Raw genomic sequence first — 26,309 nt, 5'->3', positions numbered from 1 at the left:
AAGAAAAAGAAAAGACTGAAAATGATCCAGACCTCATGGTTTAGGCCCATAGATCCAACCTCTGAGGAGGAGGTGAGGATCAAGGCCAGCCTCTGCAACTGAGTAGCAAGTTGCTCAGCCCCTCCCAGTCTGTCACTTTGTGGCCCTTGTTGATGCCCACAGCCAAGGGGTACAGAGTCATAGCTGCAGACAGCGGGGTTTAGGAGATGTCTTAGTTTGTGTCTCATCACTGTGAAGAAACACCATGACCAAGGCAACCCTTATAAAGGAAAACATTTAATTGGGGCTGGCTTACAATTTCAGAGGTTTAGTCCATTATCATGGTGGGAAGAATGCCAGTGTGCAGGTAAACATGGTGCTGGAGACAGAGCTGAGAGTTCTGCATCTTGACCTGAAGTCAGTAGAAGGGGACTGTCTCACTCTAGATGTAGCATGAGGCTCCAAAGTGACACACTTCCTCCAACAAGGCCACACCTACCCCAACAAGGCCACACCTCCCTATGGGCAAGCAGTCTATGGAGGTCACACCTGCTCAAACCACCACAGGAGGATCGGACAGTGGCTGAGGCCAGGGTACCTCAGCTTATGCATGCTCCTATCTGCCCTCCAAAGTGCCCTGTGACACCAGGACCCAGATGGCAGAGCCCGAATGGCAGCAGATGCGGCTGCAACTTCATTTTTATTTGTATGTGCGTAAATGTTCTGCCTGCATGAATGTCTGTGCATCATGTGCTTGCCTGGCACCCATGGTAGCCAGCACTGCATCCCCTAGAACTAGAGTCAGATGGTTGTAAGCCACTTGTGGGTACTGGGAGTCAAATGAATTCTTCCAGAAGAACAGCTAGGGCTCTTAACCATCTCTCCAGCCCTCTGTACCAGTTACAGTTAGTAAGCTGTACAGTGTGTGTGTGTGTGTGTGTGTGTGTGTGTGTGTGTGTGTGTTAAAGTCAGTTTCTCATGTTAAAACTTTGCGGTTTGGAAATATTCTTTTTGAAGCAACGTGAAAGGAGGATTATGCGTGCATTGCCTTTGGTGAGAAGTGGGTAATATAGTTGTGATAAGATTATGGATGACTAGAGACCCACACCTCCTGTTAGACCATATTTAAGATACATAGAGTAAGTTTATTTGAAAGTGTCATGTGATTCTTGTTGAGTGAGCCAATACACTTTACGTTTGAGGAGTGGGCTGAATGTTGTAATTCACCAGACATGACCTAAATTTTGTCTCCTAGCAAATCATGAAAGACCGGTGGATGAATGTCGGTCACGAAGAAGAAGAGCTGAAGCCATATTCTGAGCCTGAGCTTGACCTCAGTGACACAAAAAGAATTGGTAAGTACTTAAGTCCCATGAGAGGCCCCCATAGCTGCACATGAGAGTCCGTTCGCTAGCATGCGATGTTTATGTGGTACTTTAAAATCTAACATATCCAACTTCCTTAGTTTGTTCTCATGTGTATCTGTGATCCTGTTCAATTTGTTGGCAGCCATAACAAAAATTAAATAAATTAGACCAATTTGTAACTCTTTTCTTTCTGCACTCCCTCACTGGAAGAGAGACCACTGTAACTGTTAGCACGAACAGCAGGGCTCAGGACTGCCTTCCAAGCTTTGGGACTTTGCTTCCGCACCTCTGCTCCCCTTCCTCCGCAGAGCCAGAGCGCAGAGTCACCCTCCCTGCCCCCAGTCCTCATTAAGAACTTGGAGGGAACACTGTGGAAGTCAAGCCTTAAGAGACTTAACTGTGAACTGCAGATGAGAAGGGAAGCGGGCTCTTGGTTGAGATGTGGGTCTGCCTCTTCATGAGTGGCTGAAGCTGTGAGGAGAGAGAAGAGCAAGCGGGACTTTGTGTGAGTTTAGACAGGCCGACCGTGTGTGGGCAAAGCAAGCCAGCTTAGAAACATCCAGAGATACAAAAAGTATGGTTCATATATTAAATCTGTGACATAAATAACTCTGCGCGCACACACGCACACACAGACACACACACACACACAGACACACACACAAATAGAAATGGAGGCTGGAGAAATGTTCAGCAGTTAAGAGCTCTCACTGCTCCTACAGAAGACCCAGGTTCACTTCCCAGTACTCACAGCATCTGTAACTGCAGTCCAAGGGGACTGATGCTGTGCTCTCACATCCATAGGTACCAGGTAGTCACATAGTGTACATAGATGCATGCAGACAAAACACTTAATAAAAATAAATCATCTTTTAAAATGACAAGTGTATAGTACCTGAACATGCTCTATCTATAGGTTAATAATCCAAAAGATTTCATAGTTAAAACTCACTTCCAGTGTTTTAAGAACTGTTTTTCCCTAACAGTATTGGCAAATCTCTGTTTTTGCTGATCATTTACTAAATCAATACACTTTAAGAAAAAATTTCCTTTTTTTCCCTAGATATTATGGTCACCATGGGTTTTGCGCGAGATGAGATCAATGATGCCTTAGTAAGTCAGAAATATGACGAGGTTATGGCTACTTACATTCTTCTAGGTAGAAAACCACCTGAGGTAAGTGGTTTTTGGCTTTTTAAATTAATGTATATTAACTTTGAATTAAACAGATAAAGATATGTTAGTAAGTGTATTTGGTTCTTTGTAGGACCAAAAATAACACAAAGATCCTAATAGTTTTCTTATAGATCAGAAATCAAGGGGCTAAATTGTTTCTGATCTCATTAGGGCCGAGCAGCTCCACTCAGTCTCGGCTTTAGCCTGGTGTCCTCTGAGGTATATGGTGCACGCTGTGTGGTCAAAGGCAATGTGGTTATCAAAGGCGTACAGAAAGGAGACACTAAGAAGGCAAAAAGGAGCAGGTGAAGCCGAAACCATGTAGATCGCTGGGACCCTAGGGAAAGATACTACATGGCCTTGGCCTGGGTCAGGTGGCTCCCGTCACCTAGCTGGGAATTATCAAGGCCAGCAGAGGCCCGTGCTACAGATCCAGATGCAGAAAATAGCTGTATGAAGTGGTGACCCTGCATGTAATCGATCCTCTGGGAAAGCGGCTATAGAGAGGTACACTGAAATAGGAATTTCAAAACATTGGTCAGTTTATGCCAGAGCATTGAGAGTTGAGAATTAGACATCTGTGAGAGGTGTTCTTTAAAAAAGGTGATAATTATTGATAATTAATTAGTAACCATGAACAAAATCATACATTCTAACTGAAATGTATTGAACCTGCCTTCTATCAGAAACTACACCAACAGCATGGGGGGAAAGCCAAAAAGTCTTTCTATCCATCAGCCCTTGGGGTAGAGTAAGCAGCCAGCCCCACTGTGCGTCACGTCACAGGGTGTGCTGTGGAGAACCTGAGGCCATGGGAGACTGGCCCCTATAGCAGGCTAGGGTGAAGTGCACCCAGGAGCACACGTGGCATGAGGCATGAGCACCTAAATCTTGGTGACCGGGGAAGTGGGGCAGTCTGATTTCTCACACATGCCTGCTTGTGTAAGGTGACCTGTCAGAAGGGCCTGTGCTCCTCAGGGCCAGAGAGAAGCCCAGAGCAGGATGGCGGGAGGAGATTCTTGTTGGATATTGGATATGAAGATCTGGATTTGGAGGAAGAGTTTGGTTAGGGTTTGGGGGCTGTTATCAGAGGAGTGTATATCACCAGGTACATGCTAAGACCTATGCTAAGGGTGTCACAGCTGTTAATTCATCCGACCCTCTCTACAAAGCTGCTGAGAAGACATAAGAACTGCTGGGGAAGGGGAGGTCCTGAAGGGGCTGACGGCTGAGTGGTGTGGGGCATTAGTGCGGCCCAGTCAAGAGACTCAGAGGGAAGGGCTCAAATAGTTGCTTCTAGCCTCTTCTGGCTGTCCTCCTTGGACTTTTAATGACCTCTGGGCACTTCAGTTTCTTATTAATTCAAATACAAAACCCAGGCATATATTAAAATTAAATATGAATTACATTCGAAGTAAACTATCAAAACTACTGTGACTGGAAAAGTCAAGTTCACTGCCCCTACCAGAGCCATCAACTGTGCGTTCATTCTGAGCCTCAGTTTTCCTGTCTGTGAAATGTGGACAATAATACTCAGCTCTTGGGGGTCATTGAAAAGGTTGAATATGTTTATCCTTGAGCCTGCCTTAGAATAGCTGCTAATGGGTCACTGCGTACCCTGCTGCTGTCCCACTGCAGTGCCAGGGGTTAACCCAGAGCTTCATGGCAGCACACAGCTTCAGGCTGCAGAGAGGATGTGTGCCACCCCAGCTCTCCATGGTCAGGGCTAAGGGCAGCCATTGCCTGATCAGAGCCAGTAAAAGCAATTCTGTTTTGTAAGTGTAGAAAAGCAAACAAAACATTGTTAATTTTAGTTCCAATTATAAAATAGACTTAATAGTTCCTGTGTGTACATGCATACATGCACATGTATATATACATGTATCTATATATGTGTGTGTGTGTAAGGTTTTAGATTTCATCCTGCTTAAATCCCACTGGTGTCCTTGACCTTGGTTTTTCCACCTGTAAATGTAGGTTAATGCATCACATGTTTGTGGTGATGGTTAAACAGGTAGCGTGGGTAGAGTACCCCGGACCATGTCCGTTGTGCAGTTGCCACGCAGTGGCTGTGAGCTGATGTTTTGACTGGTAGAGTCCAAGTGCTAGTGGGAGCAGCAGCCTAATACCCAGTTTGAAGTCTCTTTTTGGTTTTGATTGTTTCTCAGATAACTTCAAATCATTTTGTTTATACACTTTCCTGTTTTAAAGTCTGGGTGATCTCTCCTCTCACAGTTCGAAGGTGGTGAGTCAGTGTCCAGTGGAAACTTGTGTCAGCGATCCCGGCCGAGCAGTGACCTGAATAACAGCACCCTGCAGTCACCTGCTCACCTCAAGGTCCAGCGAAGTATCTCGGCCAACCAGAAGCAGAGGCGCTTCAGTGACCATGGTGGGGAGCAAGTCTAAGAGGGGACGGACTGGGCCTGCTCAGATGAGCTTCGCTGGGTGACCGATCATAGGATCGCTTTTGTGGGGTCCTGAACCGACACTCCTATAATCAATCAATTGAATCTTAGTCGAGAGTGTAAAACACACAAATGTGGATACTGTTAGCATGGGTGGGTTTGTTGGCAGGAAGTATATCCGTTCTCTTCCCGCTAACCTTGCTGCTCTGCACCTGCAGCGGGCCCCTCCATCCCCCCTGCTGTCTCATACACCAAAAGACCTCAGGCCAACAGTGTGGAGAGGGAGCAGAAGGACGAGTGGGACAAGGACACGGCCCGCAGACTCGGCAGCACCACGGTGGGCTCCAAGAGCGAAGTCACAGCCAGCCCCTTGGTGGGGCCGGACAGGAAAAAGTCCTCCGCCAGCCCGAGTGTGAGTCAGACCCTACCCCCTCCCTGCCAACACTTGACCTCACCTGTCGGGAGTTCCTTAGAAAATCTTGCCCTTTGTCTTTTTAATTTTTCAAAGTAAATCATAATTTAAAAACCATGGAAGGGGGCAGACATCTTGTGACTGATAGACAAAACAGTGCAGAGAATTCTGTGTGGTTGTCATTGTCCTTGTTTGGAAGACAGTTTGACTGGATAACCCAGGCTGTCCTGGAACTCACAGCAGCAGTAGTCCTACCTCAGGCTCACAGTGTTGGGGTACAGGCCAGAGGCCCTCAGGCTCACAGTGTTGGGGTACAGCCAGAGGCCCTCAGGCTCACAGTGCTGCATCGTATCCCTACTCCCTGCCCTGCTTTTCTGATACTTATTTGATATAAATTGGTGAATTTAATCTTACATTTACAGGTAAACTGCTAGTTGAGGGCAGACTCATTAATAATTTGTCAACTTTCCTCCTGTGAGATCTCTTAAAATGCCATGCTCTAGAAATTAAATCAGGCACTAGAAGAGAAGCCACAGTACTGTCCTGTAAGATAGCAGGAAGAAGAGAGATAGAAAGTGAGGGGGGTAAGGGAAGATGTGAGTGAGGACAGAGAGGTGACATCTGGAGGTGAGTGAGGACATGGTGGGTGACATCTGGAGGTGAGTGAGGACAGAGAGGTGACATCTGGAAGTGAGTGAGGACAGGGTGGGTGACATCTGGAGGTGAGTGAGGACAGAGAGGTGACATCTGGAGGTGAGTGAGGACATGGTCGGTGACATCTGGAGGTGAGTGAGGACAGAGAGGTGACATCTGGAGGTGAATGAGGACAGGGTGGGTGACATCTGGAGGTGAGTGAGGACAGGGTGGGTGACATCTGGAGGTGAGTGAGGACAGGGTGGGTGACATCTGAAGGTGAGTGAGGACAGGGTGGGTGACATCTGGAGATGAGTGAGGACAGGGTGGGTGACATCTGGAGGTGAGTGAGGACAGAGAGGTGACATCTGGAGGTGAATGAGGACAGGGTGGGTGACATCTGGAGGTGAGTGAGGACAGGGTGGGTGACATCTGGAGGTGAGTGAGGACAGGGTGGGTGACATCTGGAGGTGAGTGAGGACAGGGTGGGTGACATCTGGAGATGAGTGAGGACAGGGTGGGTGACATCTGAAGGTGAGTGAGGACAGGGTGGGTGACATCTGGAGGTGAGTGAGGACAGGGTGGGTGACATCTGGAGGTGAGTGAGGACAGAGAGGTGACATCTGGAGGTGAGTGAGGACAGAGAGGTGACATCTGGAGGTGAGTGAGGACAGAGTGGTGACATCTGGAGGTGAGGACAGAGAGGTGACATCTGGAGGGGAGTGAGGACAGAGTGGTGACATCTGGAGGTGAGTGAGGACATGGTGGGTGACATCTGGAGGTGAGTGAGGACAGAGTGGTGACATCTGGAGTTGAGTGAGAACAGAGAGGGTGACATCTGGAGGTGAGTGAGGACAGAGAGGTGACATCTGGAGGTGAGTGAGGACAGGGTGGGTGACATCTGGAGGTGAGTGAGGACAGGGTGGGTGACATCTGAAGGTGAGTGAGGACAGGGTGGGTGACATCTGGAGGTGAGTGAGGACAGAGTGGTGACATCTGGAGTTGAGTGAGAACAGAGAGGGTGACATCTGGAGGTGAGTGAGGACAGAGAGGTGACATCTGGAGGTGAGTGAGGACAGGGTGGGTGACATCTGGAGGTGAGTGAGGACAGGGTGGGTGACATCTGGAGGTGAGTGAGGACAGGGTGGGTGACATCTGGAGGTGAGTGAGGACAGGGTGGGTGACATCTGAAGGTGAGTGAGGACAGGGTGGGTGACATCTGGAGGTGAGTGAGGACAGGGTAGGTGACATCTGGAGGTGAGTGAGGACAGGGTGGGTGACATCTGGAGGTGAGTGAGGACAGGGTGGGTGACATCTGGACGTGAGTGAGGACAGGGTGGGTGACATCTGGAGGTGAGTGAGGACAGGGTGGGTGACATCTGGAGGTGAGTGAGAACAGAGTGGTGACATCTGGAAGTGAGTGAGGACAGGGTGGGTGACATCTGGAGGGGAGTGAGGACATGGTGGGTGACATCTGGAGGTGAGTGAGGACAGGGTGGGTGACATCTGAAACAGTAGGAGTTTGAGATACATGAGGACAGTGGACATTAAAGGAATGCTAACAGTAAAAAGAGAAGTCTCAGAATCCCCAACAGAAACCAGAAGGCATGTGTGCCCTGGGCTTGTTAAAGTGGGCTGTGTGAACACAGAGCAAGGTGAAGAGTGGTGAGTGTCATCAGTAGGAGAGCTGGCGACCATAAAGGAGCAGAGTTAGGTTGCTTCCTGATATTTCATCAACAGTGTGCATACAAGAAGATGAAAATTGCATTTCGAAACTGTTGGAGGAGACAAACGCTGTATGCCTAGAATTTTATATCGAAGCATGATAACTATATTCTTAGGCATGAAATGTGTCAGCTGTTTAGCTGCACATTGACTATTTAAAACACTATACTACTTAGGGTATTCTCACAGAAAGAGAACATAACACGTTGCTGTAAAATATATAAGCATAAAGTAATCAAATAACTTAGCAAGGGCCAGTAAGATGGCTCGGTGCGTAAGAATGCTTGCCACTGTACATGACAAACATCCGGGACCCCAGAGTGAGAGGAGGTAAAATTGTTCTCTGACTGCCACATGTACACACGTGGCACACACACACACACACACTGCACACCCATCCCCACGCACACATGCACAGTGACACAGACATAGATACACACAGGCACACATGCACGTGCACACTGAAAATTTTTTAGCAGTGTCCAGGGAGTAAGAATGGGGCAGAAATTAAAGCATAAACAAACACTTTCCTTGTTGGGCAGATATGGGAATAAGGTTAAGAAACCAACATAGGTAAACAGACATTAATCAGGAATATAATGAAGGGGAACTGTATAAGAATGAAATAGAATAATAACTTTTAAATCAACAGAAGGAAGAGGAACCCTTTATCTAGTATATTGGGGCAGGGGGAGTACTCAAAATAGAAAATCTGCAGCGACACATCAAAGCAAAACCAATGCACCTTACTCACAAACAGGGTACAGTTTCTGGTGCCAGTATTCTGTGTGGTAATTGAGACAATACTTTTTTCAAACATATAATTAGTTTAGCACTTCCTAGTCTAAAAGTAGATGTGCATGCCACTTTAACCATGGGAAACCTATCAAGTCTGGGGCTCAGTGGTCAAGAGCATGTGCTCTTACAGAAGACCAGGTTTGGTTTCTAGGGCTCATATGGTCGCTCACAGCCACCCATAACTCCCGCTCAGGGGATCCAACAGCCTCCTCTGGCCTCCGTGTGATACGCTTACATGCATGTAAGCAAACCACTCATACACATAAAATAAAAATAAATAATGGTGCTGTGACTGCTTGCCCTCCTCTACCTAATCTACTTGGAAATGATAAAAATACTTATTTTTATTAGTACTTATTTCCTTGTCACTGCAAGGACTGTTTAGAAGGTCAGCACCCCACACAGCAGTAAAAGCAACCTGCCCCCCGCCCCCGTGTTTCCCACCCCTCTCCAGGGGCCTGCCGGTCCCTTCTGGTTGGACCTTCTTGGCCAGCTCAGCGTTGTCCTCTCCTGTCCGCCCTTATGTGCTACTGTGTCCTAATCCTGTTGCTGCAAACTGTGCAAGTCCTGTGTCCCCGTAGAGCCTCCTGTGGAGGCTGTCTACATCCCAGCAGCTGCTCAGAGCTGCAGCCACTCAGTTCTCAGGCGGTGCTGCTCTGTTCACTGTCTCCTCCAGCCTGCAGTGTCTGTGTATTGACAGAGAATCCTCAGAATCCTTAGTGCTGAGGCGAATGATGAGGGTCCAGACTGTATTTATTTACTTTTAAAAAGCATTACATTCAAATTAATTATACTGCATTATTTAACATTTTTAAAAACTGTAAGCCAGAAGATTGTGCCAAAGTTTATAGTTTTCTCTTTGCTGTCTGTTCCTTTCCATTCTGAACTTATAAAACAGCTTGGGGAGTCCTCCTGTGGGGCTTCTTTTGCTAGAGCAAGCAGAAGTGAGCACAGCATAGCTGTTTCATTGTTTTTACGACAGGTCAGTACTATATCTGTTTTGTTCGTAGGATGGTGTGGGCTCCTTCTAGACATGAGCATGGAGATCTGTGTAGTAACTGCACAGCTTTCACAAGTATCAGGGACACATGTCACGATCTATTCAGCCTTTCTTTGGGAGTGATGTGCATCCTACAATTTTTTTTTAAAGATGTAGTGTGTGTGTGTGTGTGTGTGTGTGTCTGTGTGTCTGTGTGCTTGCTTGCTACATGTGTGTGGGTGCCCACACACAGAGGCCAGAAGAGGTTATTGAATTTCCAGGAACTAGAGTTACAGGAAGTTGAGCCCCTGATACGGATGCTGAGAGTCACACCCAGGTCCTCTGCCACACAACGGCTGAGATGTCTCTTCAACTTTCTGAAGAGGTTTTTTGGATTTGTTTTTTTCAGGACAGGGTTTCTCTGTGTAGCCCTGGCTGTCCTAGAACTCACTCTGTAGACCAGGCTGGCCTCCAACTCAGAAATCCGCCTGCCTCTGCCTCCCGAGTGCTGGGATTGCAGGCATGCACCACCACCACCCGGCCTGAATGGTTTGTATAAAGCTGCACTTGCCCAGCTTTCCTCTGTGCATCTGACTCTGAGGAGAGAGCTAGTAACTGCTCGTACTAAACAAACGTTAGAGGGACTACATTTTAAAGACTTGTAAAAGCTAGATTGGATAAGAAGATATTTGGGGGGGGGGGGTGGCTCAGCGGTTAAGAGCACTGGCTGCTTGCTCTTCCAGAGGTCCTGAGTTCAATTCCCAGCAACCACCTGGTAATGGGATCCGATGCCCTCTTCTGGTGTGTGTCTGAAGACAGCTACAGTGTATTCATATAAATGAAATAAATAAATCTTAAAAAAAAAAAAAGAAGAAGAAGAAGAAGATATTTTTCATTGAAGAATGAAACAGAAGAGTTGTTTTAATCCCTTTTGAAAGACACTTCTCGGGCTGGAGAGCTAGCTCAGTGGTTAAGGGCAGTAACTGCTGTTCCAGAGGTCCTGAGTTCAATTCCCAGCAACCACATGGTGGCTCACAACCATCTGTAATGGGATCTGAGGGGTGTGTGTGTGTGTGATGGTGTGTGTGAAGACAGTGACAGTGTATTCATATACATAAATCTTAAAAAAAAAAAAAAGAAGGAAGGAAGTCACTTCTCCAGAGCTTGGGGTGTAACTCTGTGGTAAAGTGTTTGCTTAGCATCTGAAAGACCCAGGGTTCAATTCCCATCACCACAAACAGCAACAAAACAAAACTTCAAAAAGCAGAAAGTCACCCCAGTCCATTTTTATACTGGTAATGTGGCCAAGGTTTGGCAGGCATGATGGTACACAGGTCAGGGGTCTGCTGAGTGGTGAGGAGGATAACCCACCCTAGCTGCCCCTCTCCTGTCCATCATCTTAGGAGACATGCAGCCTGTCTCCTAACTCCAATGTGGGGTCATAGGCCATATCCTCAGCTTGCAGTGCACAGGCACCCGTCAGCCCTTAGCCAGGCATGCGCTAGTCCTTGTGACGCTCATGGGCTGTAGAGGCTTCTGAAGGGAACGCCATCCGCACTGCCCGTTCATGCTGAGACTGAGGGCAGAGAGGCTCTGCCCTTGCTCAACCTGCCAGGCCCTGAGCAGAGCAATCGGAAGCCGCTATCCTTCGCTTCTCAGGCTGGCTGGAATTGTAAACTAAAGCCGACGTGGCTGTGACTTGGGCTCACGGTTTTTTTTTTGTTTTTGTTTTTTCCATTTGGTTTTGGTTTTCCTTTACTTTTTATTCCTTATATCTAAATATGAGAAAGAAGAAAAACTGGATCGTGCTTATGTGAGATTCTAATCAACTAAAATTATGCTGTGAAGTTTTTCTAATAAGAGTTGTAAACACATTTCTTTGATTTCACACTAATGTAATTACAATTTTTAAATTGCCTTCCTTTTCTTGTTCTTAAAGAATAACGTATATTCTGGCGGCAGCATGGCGAGGAGGAATACATATGTGTGTGAGAGGAGCACGGACCGGTACGCAGCCTTGCAGAATGGAAGAGACAGCAGGTGATGGTCACTGGGCCCAGCAGCAGCGGCTCTGCCAATGCTGCAGATTAGCTTTGCTGAAATGCCTGTAGCTGTGTGGGTCCTAGGGAGGCGGGTCAGAGCTGTGAGACCGCAGTAGCAGCTCGCTCGTGCTTGGGGGTCAAGCGGAAGGGGCCAGTGTACTGGGGGACGTAAGAAGGAGCTTCTCCTCACTGCCAAGAGCCTGAATAAAATGTGGATGCAAATGCTGCTCAGTACCAACGCAGCGTGTACACTGCCACCCTGACCCTCAGAGCAAGTCTTCTCTGTGTATACCCTGCCTCTGCCGTCCCTCTGCCCCTTACCCTTCATCAACTCACATGACACCCACGTAATGAGAGCTTCCTCCCCTTCCTCTAAAGAAGTGTGGTCATCTCTACTGAAGGTAGAACCATAGACTTCATACTGAGTTTTAGTGTATTTGGAAAACCACTGACATTGCATCAGAAGGATGAGGCACATGTTGTAATGAGGTAGAGCATCATCACCTCTAACCATCCAGCAGCACAGTCAGTTCTCACATTGGTTTCCTTCAGCTGTCGGCACCAAGGGTGAGTGCTGTGAGACAGCACACAAGGTGGTTGTAGCTTCCTGCCGTGACCTCCTGTAGGCCGCACAGTCGGGAATGTCCTGTCTCTCCTATACCCATACTGATTCATAGCTCCTTATGTCCACAGTGGCTAGCCTGTTGCTCATGGCCTGAGCTGGCACTGTGACGTAAGCTGAAGGAGGTACCGTCTGCGGATACGGTGTTTTTCATGTAATTATGAGTTCTTAATGTTAAGTAAAGTAGAAAGATTTACAGCAACGCGTCATATAAAACTGATCTTAGAATAAGTGAGAAAAGATTCCAACAGTATTGTAGCCGACAAACACCCACAACTATGCCCTGACTTCTCAGATGCCCAAGCAGGGAACAAGAACCTGAGAGCTTTCCAACAGACATACCTTCAGTGGAGAGTTGTTTGAGAGTTCTTAAGTGAGAGTTGTTAAGAATGTGTTTGTTTCTTTCAAGTGTTTGAATCATGAACGTGTCAGTTGATTGAGATTTAGGAAATCGTTTTCTCAGGTTTCACTAACTGTACTTCTTCTACGTCAGCCTTACAGAGATGTCTGCCAGCAGCATGTCCTCCGCAGGCTCCACCGTGGCCTCTGCTGGCCCCTCAGCACGTCCCCGCCACCAGAAGTCCATGTCAACCTCTGGCCACCCTATTAAAGTTACACTGCCAACCATCAAGGATAGCTCCGAGGCTTACCGGCCTGGGTGAGTCCTGCTTACCTGGCTCTCTCTGCAGTTCCTCAGAGCTCTCTGAGAAGAAGTGTGTGCCTTAGCAGTTCTCTAAAACTACTTGAAATCATTTTCCAGAAGAATATTCTTAAGGGATTGAGTTTTAATCCACCCAGTAAGCACTGCTCCCTAATTATCCCTTAAGTAATTTTAATGGCTGGCAAGACAGGCCAACAGGTGGTAAAGGTGCTTCCTGCCAAGACTGATGACCTCGGTCCTGTTCCTGGAATCCAGATAGTGAAAGAAAAGAACCAGCTCTCAGGAGCTGTCTTCTGACCTACACACATGCTCCGAGGCACACCCAAATAAATTAACCTTTTAAAGTAAAAGGTAAGTAAACTGAGACACAGGGAGCACCAGCTGGGATGGCGCATGTCCCAGTGCTGGGGAGGCAGAGGCCAGCAGAGCTTTGTAAGTTCAAGGCCAGCCTAATCTATGAAGCAAGTTCCAGTGCAGCAAAGGCTATTACACAGAGGAACCCTGTCTTGAAACCGTACCCCAACCCCTGCTCAAATTGGGACACAGACCCAAATCCAGCTGGCACCACAGCCGTGGGTCTTCACAGGGGCAGCAGCATTTTTAAGTTTCACCTCATGTAGGATTTCTGAAACTCAGAGCATCTTAACATGTCATTGGTTCAGTGATTAGGTTCCATCCATTACATTGATAGCTCTGTGCAGCACTGAATCCCCTGGGGTCTCAAGAAGAAACGTGGGGTGATGTTATACAAAGGCTTTTGACAAACAATAAAATTCATTCTTTATATTGCTAAGAAACATAAGTTAAAAGCATTCAAGTTGAATACCCTTTATCTGGAATTCCTAGGCCTAGGAGCCTTTTGGATTTTGGCCATTTTTCCAATTCCACAGTATTTGCATGCATAATGAGATAAATGGGCTAGAACTCAAATTTCAACATGAAATTCATTTAGATGTCTAGCATGCCTGACATGCATAGCCTAAAGATCATTTCATAGTGTGTTTTCAGTGGGTGCACATGAGGTCACACATGGAATGTCTCATGTGTAGTGTCATATCAGTGCTTAGACAATTTTTGGATGTTGAAGCATTTGGGATTCAGGTAGCAGATTACATAATAAATATCATACGTGCTGCACTCAGGCTGGCATTCTGGATTCTGATAGCTTTGTCTTCATGTCAGAAATGTTAGAATCTATAGTAAAAATAGTTTTAAATTGGCATCTCCTCCTTGTATAACGATATAGTAAATTAATTCTCCCATGTACCTCATTTGTAACGTGAATAAAGATCATTGGGCCAACACAGATAACCACACCTCCCTCCCCACTTTAGGCTGCTCCTGTCCTTAGTTATTCTGAATGACAGATCTTCATTTCTCCCAACAGTGCAGCTCAGAGAGCGCCTGCTGCTTCCCCGTCTGCTCACAGCATCAGTGCCAGCACTCCCGACAGGACCCGCTTCCCCCGAGGGAGCTCCAGCCGAAGCACTTTCCACGGGGAGCAGCTCCGAGAGCGGCGCAGTGCAGCTTATAATGGACCGCCTGCCTCCCCGTCCCACGAAACGGGTGCGCTCGCACACGCCAGGAGGGGAACGTCCACTGGCCTCATCAGCAAAATCACCTCCAAGTTCGTCCGCAGGTCAGTGCCCTGGGCGGGCTGCTGTCTGCTGGAGAGGAAGCTTGCTTCCTTCCTTTACCTGAGCTATGGCTTTTCTAGAATGGCTTCATGGCATCTCACTAATTTTTTACAGGAATTGAGAGTAAAGCACCAGAAGAAATAGTCCTTTTCCTTAAGAAAGAGAAATTAAAAATAAGACCATAAGGGCTGATGTAGCTCAGCTGGTCAAGAGCTGCTGGGCATGCAGGAAGCCCAAGGCTCATGGAGGCCATCACTCAGGAGGCGGTGACAAGAATAGCAGAGGATGAAGACCATCGGGTCTGCGGCCAGCCTGGGATGCAGAGGCCCTGCCTCAAAAGAAAAGCTGAAGCTTCAGTAGAGCAGAGAAAACACTTTACATAAAAAAACATTGCCAAGTGTAGCACACACCTTTGATCCCAGCACTGAGGAAGCAGACAGACCTCCGAGCTCAAGGACAGTCAGGTCTACATAGCGAGTCTCCAGACAGTCATTAGGAGAAGGAATTAAATGCACATCTTAGCTTGAAAGAGACAAGAACTGGTCCTCCTCACTGCTGTCTACTGTACCAGTGGCAGACAGTAATTAGCTTAAATCTTTTTACGTTATTTATTTACTGAGGTGGGGAGGAAAAGCACATGCCATAGCATGTGGGACATGGGGCTCAAAGGACACTTGTAAGAGTCATCTGTCCTTCACCACGAGTCTAGGGATTCAGCTCAGAGCATCAGGCTTGGTGGCACATTACCCACTATGCTAACATTGTGCGTGTGTGTGTTGTCTTAGTCAGGGCTTCTATTACTGCACAAACATCATGACCAAAGAGCAAGCTGGGGAGGAAAGGCTTAATTCAGCTTACACTTCCACACTGCTTTTCATCGCCAAAGGAAGTCAGGACTGGAACTCAAGCAGGTCAGGAAGCAGGAGCTGACAGAGTCCATAGAGGGATGTTACTTAATGGCTTGCTTCCCCTGGCCTGCTCAGCTTGCTTTCTTGTAGAACCCAAGACTACCAGCCCAGGGATGGTACCACCCACAAGGGGCCCTCCCTCCTTGATCACTAGCTGAGAAAATGCCTTACAGCTGAATGTCATGGAGGCATCCTCACCTGAAGCTCCTTTCTCTGTGATAACTTCAGCCTATGTCAAGTTGACACAAAACCAGCCAGTACATACATACATACATGCTATTATGTATATGTGTTTAAAATCCTTTCAAATCACACTTACTTTTAACTTTTTTGACTTTGTTTAATAGGTTTAAGGTCACATTATTACTTAAAAACTAAACACCAGAGGCTAAAGAGACAGCTCACAACTTTCTGTAACTCCAGTTCCAGGGAATCTGATTCAATCACACATACATACACACATACATACATACATACAGGGAAGCACCAGTGTACATAAAAATGAAAAGCAAGAAAAATTAAAAAAACCTGAACATCAAAATAAATACAAGATAAATGTGTGCTTAACAAACTAATAATCTAGTGAAATAGTATAGCTGTACTTCACACAAATCAGCCATGCTCGTGCATTGAACATAGATTATATGAATGCCGAGCAAATGCAGACGGATGTAAATTTGACCCATTAATATCAGCCCATGCGACTTAGAGCCCTGCCACAGAAACACTCCGCTATGCAGAGTACTGTAAAGACAAAGATGGTGGGATTGGGGCCTCCAAGTCTGAGAGTCATGGAGGAAACAGCTGTGAGCTGTAAGCTGCGGGCTAAAGCAGAATGCAGCTGACAAGGAAAGTCTCGGGCACGGCATGATTGTTTCTAAGGGTCCGTGTCATACACTCGTGTGAGCGAGGCCTTACATCAGTGAGCAGAGATGTTTTGATTGCTTGAACACTGGTGTTCACTTGCAGTGTCTCCAGTGTCCTGGCATTCCAGACTGAATGGAGAAGCTGGCCGTGGTGGCTCGTGTCTTTAACCCCGAACACAGAAGGAAGGTAGATTGCTTTCCAAACACAGCCACTCACCACAAGCAAACGGAAAACCTGGTTGGGTAGAGAGCAGCAAGCACCCCCTTTCCCGTGTGGAGGACCACACAGCTGAGTGTCAACCCTTAAGTCCTCAAATGCAAGTATCTTAGCAGACCATAGAGACCGACCGCACACTGACTGGACAGGTGTGCAGAGTGGCCTCGGAAGAGAAAGACAAGCCAGCAGCCAACGTGGAGTCAGGATGGTGCTGGCTGCTGTTCAAGGCACTGGTGTGACTGTCGGCCACTGGCACAGTAGACAGGGCAGTGAGGAGGGCTGTATCTGTCAAAGTTGAGCCGCTTCCTCTCTTGGCTGGTTTTCCTGCCTCACAACCCAGCCGCCCCTTCCCGGGCCCCTTGGCTGGTAGTTCCAGCTTCTCTTGCCTTTCCCCATGACCTCTACATATCAGAGTATGCGGGACAGACTGGACTGTCTCTGCCAGTTTTGTCTTCTCTTGGTGATCTGCAGGAGCTATGGCAGTAGATGCCCTCTCACTTTAATAGTCTCAGGCTGGAGCCTGGATTTCCCCAAGCTCCGCCTCTCTACATCCCCAGACAGTCAGTTTCAGCTTCTGTCTCCCTCGTTCTTCTCTCTCTAGAAGTGGTGGGGTAGCATGGTGGGTGGTGCTGCCCTCCCAGTCGCCTTGGAGCTGCCTTTGCTTCCTTCCCACCTTTGCAAATGCCCTTCTGAGGACAGTCAGGGTGGGCGCTTCTGTCTCTGCTGCACTGCCTCGCAGTCCAGACCACTGTCAGGTCTCACCTCCTTCCAGGTTTCCTGTGCTCTCACAAACACTTTCAGCAGTATAAATCTGAAGTCACTCCTGATGTAAAGCTGTCCAGTAGGCCTGGGTGTCTAGCTTGCCTAGCATGCACAAGGCCTTCAGTTTGATCGCCAGACAGTGCAAAAATAAAAAGAAACAGGAAGAAAAGGGGCTCTTAATTGTAGGGTCACACAGTTCATGTCACAGGCCTACTGGGTCTGTGTCTTCTCACCTCAAAGATTCCTCTGCACACCTACAGGAGTTTGTACTGATGTCCATTCTCCCTGGAATCTTGTGCCTCAAATGCCTGCCAGTTATTGCTGCTGCTTCTACAGCAGGCTTGCTGTCTTCCTGAGTGACAGGGTGTTCGCTTGAGTACAAACTGCTACATGTACGGTGTCTGCTTTTGTGTCACAGAGCCAGGCTAAGCTGCATGAGCCGTGGCAGCCAGCCTTGCTTCTGTGTCCCTGTCTGCCTCCCACTTAGAGCCAGCTCGTTAGGCTGTTTGACACTGCTGCCCTCTCCGTAGGCTGGGCCAGCATGTGAGCGGATGGCTGTTTCAGTGAGATGTGAGGGAGCTCCCACTGTGGCTGTGTAGAGCTTGAATTTATTATTCTTTGTCTGAAAAATAGTGTGCCTTAGTCAGGGTTTCTATTCCTGCACAAACATCATGACCAAGAAGCAGGTTGGGGAGGAAAGGGTTTATTGAGCTTACATTTCCACATTGCAGTTCATGACTAAAGAAAGTCAGGACTGGAACTGGAGCAGATCAAGAAGCAGGAGCTGATGCAGAGGTCATGGAGAGATGTTCCTTACTGGCTTGCTTCCCCTGGCTTGCTCAGCCTGCTCTCTTATAGAACCCAAACTACCAGCCCAGAGGTGGTACCACCCACAAGGGTCCCTCCCCACTTGATCACTAATTGAGAAACTGCCCCACAGCTGGATCTCATGGAGGCACTTCCCCCACTGAAGCTCCTTTCTCTGTGATAACTCCAGCCTGTGTGAGGTTGACACAAAACCAGCCAGGACATAGTGGTTGGTTGGTTTGTTGTTGTTGGGTTCTTTTGTTTTTTTGTTTTTTGTTGTTGTTGTTTTTGTTTTTGCACAATATAGCTCTGGTCTTCCTTTTGGGCCTATAGTTGGAACCCTGCAGGCTTGGGATGCTTGAAGTGTTTAGTGCCCAGACTGAGTTTGTTAGATAGCAGCTCTGTGCTAATACACTAAATGGGAGGAGGGTGTGCTGATTTTAATTCTGCTGTGTGCATTTTACATAAAAATAGAAATGTGGAAAGGCTTAAGCAATTGAGATGGTGATTTTCCTGGCTTCCCAAGTTATCTTTTGTTCTCTCATAAGCTGCCTCTTAATGTTTGAATATCAGGCTATAACTTGACTCAGTTAATTTACCTTTAAAAGGCAGGGTAGTTAGAATTTTGGAAGACTTTAAAATATTTTTTAAGATTCATTTATTTCATGTACATGAGTACTCTAGCAATTTTCAGACACACCAGAAGAGGGCATCAGATCCCATTACAGATGGTTGTGAGCCACCATGTGGTTGCAGGGAATTGAACTGAGGACCTCTGGGAGAGCAGTCAGTGCTCTTAACTGCTGAGCCATCTCTCCAGCCCCAACTTTAAAATATCGATCACTTTCAATGTAAAAACAATTAGCAGTTTTTCTAATTTTAGTCCACAGATGGATATCTAGGTAAGATTCTGTTTATAACTCAGTCTGTATTTTTAGCCTCACCTACTTGCCCAGGCTGATGACTTACTGTGTGTGAATTTTTGCCACTTCTAAAATAATTCACTGTGTATTTAAGAATTAGTATTTACTTTTAGAAAACCATGCTAGCTCCTTCCTTTCTTAAGATTTGTTTATGTGCATAGCTGTTTTGTCTACATATGTGTACAACAGAAGAAGGCAGCCAATCCTCTGAGACTACAATTTGGGGCAGTTGTGAGCCACCATGTACATGCTGGGGATTGAACCCCTGTCCTCTGTAAGAACAGCCAGTGCTCTTCACTGAGCCACCTCTTCACACCTGGGCTCACTTTCTTAATCTCAGTTTCTCGCCTCTCCTCTTCTGCCAGCACTGTGTGTGTGTGTGTGTGTGTGTGTGTGTGTGTTCGTTCCTCTATTGCTCTCTACCTTGTTTCTTAATTCTCTTTCTAATCCCAGTGCTCACTGCCTGGGCTAACGGCCCCCAGACCCCCAGGACATCTCCAGAAGATGTGTAGTGCTTTACCTGAGCCAGGGCCTCATGCTTGTACAAAAGACCTTTGCCCACGGTTCTGTCTTCTCCACCTGCTGTCTCCACGCACAGCCTTAGCTGCACAGCCCAAGCTTTGTGTTTAGCTGCAAGATCAACATGTTTGCTCAACTGAGCAACAACCTCTAGAAGTGCATGCAATAATGTGAAGTTTAATATTGAAATAAGCCAAAAGAGAAATATTAAATTATAGTTGTAGCTTGGAATTGGAAGCTTGTGTTTAAAAACTTTTCCCTTGATACCTCCTGCCGATGGTATCTAGTAGATAGATACGCAAGCAATGGCGGCAGCACGTGCTGTGTGAAAGTGTGTGAAGGAGTCAGAACCAGCACCAGTGAGCAGGGTGACATCAGTGTCATTGTAGTTGTGGGTCTTCTTGATCTTCTCTTTGCTTTTAAAATTGTTAAATCTCAACCTTCTCTTTATTTTTGAGGGATCCAAGCGAAGGCGAAGCCAGCGGCAGAACTGACACAGCCAGGTGAGCCGAAGGTGCCAGGTGCTCTTCACATGCCTGGTGACTGGGAGGGGGGCGGGGGCAGTGTGACCATTTGATAGCATCTGCTTGTGAGTCTTCAGAGTCAGACTGTGGTGGGTTTTCCTGATATCACCTAGCATGCAATGAAATTCAAGCTTATCAACTGAGTTTGTAACTCACAGATTTGAACTGCATACTTGGTAAAGAATTGGGCTTTTTGTTCTGTCAGAAAAGTAGGTCAGACCAAGGGATTTATAGGTGAAAGTGTACTGTTCCCTAAGATGATGTCACTAAGGTGAGCCTTACTGGATCGTGCAGAGCACTGAGGTAACTAACATGCAGAGGATTTGATGATAGTAATGTATTTAGGTGAATATTCAGTTTTGCACTGCAGTATAAAACTCTACACTGGCATGCCTTCTAAGTCTCCCCAGAGAAAACAGGGAAGACAGTGAAGTAAATACTTCATGTCCATTTAACAGTTGGGCATGTATTTTCTTGATTGTAGCTTTTAGCTTTTTAGAGACTCAGATATCTGGGATTGAAAAGAACAAACACTTAGCTGGGCGGTGGTGGCGCACGCCTGTAATCCCTGCACTCTGTGAGGCAGAGGCAGATGGATTTCTGAGTTCGAGACCAGCCTGGTCTACAGAGTGAGTTCCAGGACAGCCAAGGCTACACAGATAAATCCTGTCTCGAAAAAACCAAAACCAAAAAATAACAACAACAAAAAATACTTTATGTTCCTTTTTATATTTTATAGTATGTTTTTATATATTATATGTAAATGTACATGTGCATATTTCTAGAAGAGACATAAATGTCTTTCAAAGATAGTTTCTTCCTTAAATCACAAATGAGTGAGGAATGTTTATAGGCAAAAATTGCAACTCATCAATATATGGACAACAGTTCAATATATTTAATACCAGGCACTCTGTATCATAGAAATCTGTTCAGTTCACCTTCCTGTGGTTACTTGAGATGATTTTCTGGTTCATCGTTACTTATGGGAAGTCTGTCCAGAACATTCAGTGTGCCAGTCATCTCTTGTGCCCAGTGTGGCTCTGGATGCCTGGGTGTGTCAGGACTGATGCGGGCAGACATGCCAGAGCTTATGATTTAGGAACTGTCATGTGATCAGTGAGTGTGAACAGCACGACTAGGGAGGCAGAGTAGAGTCAGAAGGGTGGCGTGCTAGGTCAGGGGTGGGCGGCTAGGAACTGTGCTGAGGATAAGAAGCAAGGACTGGAAAGGCTAGAGGAGGTTATCCATGGAGCCAAGGGAGGTGTCCTGGCCTGTGCAGACATTGGAGAGGAGAGCACAGGCCTGTGGTCAGGAGCAGCATGGAAGCCAGTAGGTCCCAGTAGGAGAGCAGGGAGTGAGGAACAAGGGGCTGCTGGGGGCCACAGGCCCCTTGTAAACCAGAGCGAGCTGCTGCTGAGATGCCTGACAGAACCAACTGTGGGCTTGAACCCTCTGTCTTCTGTAGTCACGGCATTACTCCTAACAGAGAGGATAAAAACAAAAAATGTTTATGCTCCAATACTGTATTTTATAAGAGAGATCCTAGTGGTGCCTAATGTGTGTCTCTTTGTAAAGGTGTGTGTGCTTACATGTGTGTGTCTGTATATTTGAAAGTATGTGTGTATGTGTATATTTGTGTGTGTGTGTGTGTGTGTGTGTCTGTGTGTGAAGCGCGCGCACTTCACGGCATGTCTATCTGGTAAATGGCAAATCTGTGTTTTACACCTGACCCCAAAAATATAGGAAAAACTATTATATTTTCACTTTCAGCTACAAATTTGTTCCCCAGACAACAGATGCACTTAAGACAGTTTGCTGCTCTAGACTGACATGCTAAATGCCAGAGGAGCTGGTGCCCAGGCCTGTTTACCACGTGGTGATAACCGCACCTCTGCTCCCGCGAGGGCCCACTGCAGGCACACTGGAATTGCTGCTCACAGTTCGTGGCTGTGGGTTTTTTTGCTGAGGAGAACTTTGTTTTCATTTTCCCTTTGCCTTCCAGAGGTCCATCAGGAGAGCCGAAAGAGAGAGACAAGGACGAGGGTAAGGAGGCCAAGCCGCGCTCCCTGCGCTTCACGTGGAGCATGAAGACCACAAGCTCCATGGACCCCAATGACATGGTGAGAGAGATCCGCAAAGTGCTGGACGCCAACACCTGTGACTATGAGCAGAAGGAGAGGTTCCTGCTCTTCTGTGTGCATGGCGACACGAGGCAGGACAGCCTCGTGCAGTGGGAGATGGAGGTCTGCAAGCTGCCGCGGCTCTCGCTCAACGGCGTCCGCTTCAAGCGGATATCCGGGACCTCTATCGCCTTTAAGAACATCGCATCCAAAATAGCCAATGAGCTTAAGCTGTAAAGGTGTGAGCTTCGGGGTCAGGGCGACGCGCCCACATCTGGGGGACAGTTTCTGAATGTACTGCTGATACCTAATGTGGTCCAGCTGTGAATCTCCTGTGTAGAAATTGTCCTTAATGCAATAAGGTTATACATAGTTATGAGCTGTAAAATTCAAGTCAGTATGAGCTATAAGAATCGTAGCTTCAAAAGTAGGTTCACATGTACAGGTAAGTATATTGTGTATTTCTGTTCATTTTCTGTTCATAGAGTTGTATAATAAAATATGATTGCTTTAAAAACTTGTATAGTTGTCTAGATCTCCGCACAGAACTGTGCATTTAACGCTGAGTTGAAAAGGATTTTTCCTGTTACATTCTGGTGTGTTTTTAAAATTCTCACCTCCATCATGCTATTTTGAAAATTGTGTCCAGGATTAAAAGCGCACAGAAACAGTCTCTAAAACTGTAGCATGAACTTTATAGAAACTATTTTAAACTCATATTTAATTTAAACCAGAAGTTGACAGTGGGTCGGTGTCCCCAGTTCCTCCTGCTTTCTCAGTCTCTGCCTGGGTCAGACAAGGTGTCGTTAGGACTTACAGAATACCCACAGTGTGGCACCCAGACTTTCTATACAAAGCAAAAACAAGCCACAGCTCTGCCTTGAGCTAAGTCAGAGCACCGTGGCAAGAGTTCAATCTTTACCAAGCCTATTTGGTCCTCTGTTTCGACCTGCTAATTAGCAGCAGAGCCCGAAAGAATCCATAGCTCACTGGCTGCAGTGAGACAAGCCAGCACTTGGGTTTGCTGCCTTTGGAACATGCAGCGTGGGTAACTGCGGAAGCAGGAGTGTATCGACGTCTCACAGCACAAGCTCATCTGTACGGTGTCGATGATTGCTTTGGCTAAGATATGATGCCGCCTCAGGAATTCACCCCCGTTGGGAGCTTCTGCCCCAGTGTCCTCCCAGCCTCCCTGCCCCCACCACTCTAGTATCTGTCAGTACCGGAGAGGCCCGTGAGCAGGGCGTGCTCTCCATGCCTGCTCACTACAGACTCACAATGCCTGGTGGTCCACTCTGCTCCCTCAGAACTACTTTGTTTTCAATATTTTGCCCAAGTTCTCATGTTTCTTCCACATCACCATTCCCACCATGTGGAGCTTTGTAACCAGTCATTTGCCTTCTTTCATAATTAGTGACATATGCAACATAAAGGCACATCTTTTTAATACTCATTATTTTCTACTGAATAGCCTTGGAGGTTGACTGTGCAATGTTATTTAATGTTGTAATTACTGTAATATCAGCATACGGGCCCCATCTGCACACTCCTGAGAAATAGAAAATGTATTCAAAGCTTGTCGGTTGAAAGGAAAGTAATGCTGTGCCAGTGCTTGTCACTGGATGGCCAGTGCTTGTCACTGGATGGCCAGTGCTTGTCACTGAATGGCCAGTGCTTGTCACTGGAAGCTGCCATGGAAAGCTGCTAGCGTGGGTGACACACTGCTCCACAGTGGCCTCCAGACAAAGACGCTCTATTCTTCTGTACTGTACTGTGATGTAGCTTCCTTCTATAACATTCTGTTCTAAATGGTGTGTTTTCTTGCCTTAGGGAAGGGCGGTGTTGGGGGGGGAGCAACAAAACAAAACTGTGTAGCCCCTTTTTAACCTGGTGTTCATTCCAAACATTCAATGCAGATCCGCATTCACTCACTGGTGCACACGGAAACCTTACTTGAACAGATCTCATAATAAAGCATTTGTCTTTGGCTCTTTCTCGGGCTGTGAATCACCTGTTTGCTGCTTGGAGAGTCCTCCAACTGTGTTCTTCCCCGCGTTCTAAGTCCATCAGCAAGCCGGGACGGGCCATGAGGGTTCCCAGGACCTTACTACGGCAAGAAAGTTTGACCTTCCTACAGAAATCTCAGTCACTGAAATTCTTGGAAGGCAGAGGCCAGAGGCACTTAGGTTTTCTCACCCCAGCCAGCCCCTGTGTTTCATGGAAGGGAGTTTTATGTCCTTATTTTTATGAACTAAAAGTGAAAATTGACATTCACTTTCTATCCTCTGTTTTATGTGTTCACAATAACATTTTGTAGAGTCAGGGGATTTTAATGCATTTGCATAAGCATCTGGCTATACGATAGCAGGATTTCCTTGGCTCTGTGGCAATACAGTTTGTATCATTTGTTAGAAAATAGGACATAGTCTTTTGCTTAACAACATCAAAAGTTAAAAATAGCAAAAAAGCCGGGCAGTGTTAGCACACACCTTTAATCCCAGCACTTGGGAGGCAGAGGCAGGCGGTTTTCTGAGTTCGAGGCCAACCTGGTCTACAGAGTGAGTTCCAGGACAGCCAGGGCTACACAGAGAAACCCTGTCTCAAAACCCTCCCCCCCCCCCAAAAAAGCAAGAAAAAGATGAAACCTACTTCAGAACCTTGACCCAATAATATTCAGTGGAGTACAATTGGATTTTAGACACAAAGCTATTGCCGCTGGAAGTGCCATTCCAGGCCCTAAGCAGTGTCCTTGGCCTGTGAGCTTAGCAAGCAAGCACACAGACCATCCCCACCTCTGCAGGACCGCGGTTCGTGAAGCCGACACAAACAACGTACACTGTGAAAAAGGCAAAAACATGCAGCATTGGAAGTTCAGAAAGAAGTTAATTAATGATCTGGAAATTCAGGGGAAAATGAGTTCTAGGTGATACGCCCAAGGAAAGCCAAGAAAGTCGGAAAGGGAAAGAGTGTCTGGAAGAAAGAGTCTGAGAGAAGCTAAAGCCAGGCAGAGTGGTAGGGAACAGGTAAGAAGGTAGCTGCGAGTTCTAGGCTAGCCAGGACCACATGGGACGGTGTGTACCAGCAAACAAACAGAATTACAGCACGTGCTGGCAACCTCAGCTTGCACTTAATCTGTTCACTGGTTCAGCAAATGTATTGAGTGTGAATATGCATCAGGTTCTGGGCTCCAGAACAGAAATACTTCCCGTCACATAATAATCAAAATACCAAATGTACTAAAGAAAGAAAGAATATTAAAGGCAGTAAGAGAAAAAGGCCACGTAACATATAAAGGAAGACCCTATCAGAATCACAGCAGACTTTTCACCTGAGACTATGAAGGCTAGAAGATCCTGGGCAGATCTCATGCAGACTCTAAGAGAACACAAATGCCAGCCAAAACTACTATATCCAGCAAAACTCTCAACCACTGTAGATAGAGAAACTAAGATATTCCATGACAAAACCAAGTTTACCCAATATCTAGCCACAAACCCAGCCCTACAAAGGATAATAGGAGGAAAACACCAATACAAGGAGGGAAACTTCACCCTGGAAAAAGCAAGATAGTAACCTTTCATCAAACCCAAAAGAAGTTAAGCAATCAAATTTAAAAAATAACGTCAAAAATGATAGGAAGTAACAATCACTATTCCTTAATATCTCTTAACATCAATGGACTCAATGCCCCAATAAAAAGACACAGACTAACTGACTGGATACGTAAACAGGACCCTACATTTTGCTGCTTACAGGAAACACACCTCAGGGTCAAAGACAAACACTACCTTAGAGTAAAAGGCTGGAAGACAATTTTACAAGCAAATGGTCTCAGGAAACAAGCTGGAGTAGCCTTTTTAATATCAGATAAAATTGACTTTCAACCCAAAGTCATCAAAAGAGACTCTGAGGGACACTTCTTGCTGGTCAAAGGAAAAATACAACAAGAAGAACTCTCAATCCTGAACATCTATGCTCCAAATGCAAGGGCACCCTCTTTCATAAAAGAAACTTTATTAAAACTCAAAGCACACATTGCACCTAACACAATAATTGTGGGTGACTTCAACACTGCACTTTCCTCAATGGACCGATCAGGAAAACAGAAACTAAACAAGGACACAATGAAACTAATTGAAGCTTTGGACCAATTAGATTTAACTGATATATATAGAACATTCTATCCTAAAACAAAAGAATATACCTTTTTTTCAGCACCTCATG

At 46.4% G+C, this 26,309-nt stretch overlaps 1 protein-coding gene across 1 annotated transcript in view; it reads left to right on the top strand.

The window, feature by feature from the left end:
- The window catches only part of Mark1 (microtubule affinity regulating kinase 1), a 105,946-nt gene extending 81,886 nt beyond the window's left edge, over positions 1-24,060 (top strand). Inside the window, exons 10-18 of the mRNA XM_052200707.1 lie at positions 1,235-1,334; positions 2,410-2,522; positions 4,758-4,911; positions 5,146-5,339; positions 11,414-11,514; positions 12,632-12,796; positions 14,187-14,438; positions 19,897-19,941; positions 21,968-24,060. Coding sequence (XP_052056667.1) covers positions 1,235-1,334; positions 2,410-2,522; positions 4,758-4,911; positions 5,146-5,339; positions 11,414-11,514; positions 12,632-12,796; positions 14,187-14,438; positions 19,897-19,941; positions 21,968-22,322 — 1,479 coding nt within the window. The 3' untranslated portion in view covers positions 22,323-24,060. The remainder of the gene's footprint in view (positions 1-1,234; positions 1,335-2,409; positions 2,523-4,757; positions 4,912-5,145; positions 5,340-11,413; positions 11,515-12,631; positions 12,797-14,186; positions 14,439-19,896; positions 19,942-21,967) is intronic.
- The last annotated feature ends 2,249 nt before the right edge of the window (positions 24,061-26,309 follow it).

The sequence above is a fragment of the Apodemus sylvaticus genome, chromosome 12, assembly GCF_947179515.1.
Source record: "Apodemus sylvaticus chromosome 12, mApoSyl1.1, whole genome shotgun sequence".
NCBI classification, from domain to species: domain Eukaryota; kingdom Metazoa; phylum Chordata; class Mammalia; order Rodentia; family Muridae; genus Apodemus; species Apodemus sylvaticus.
This window is presented reverse-complemented; position numbering and strand designations above follow the sequence as displayed.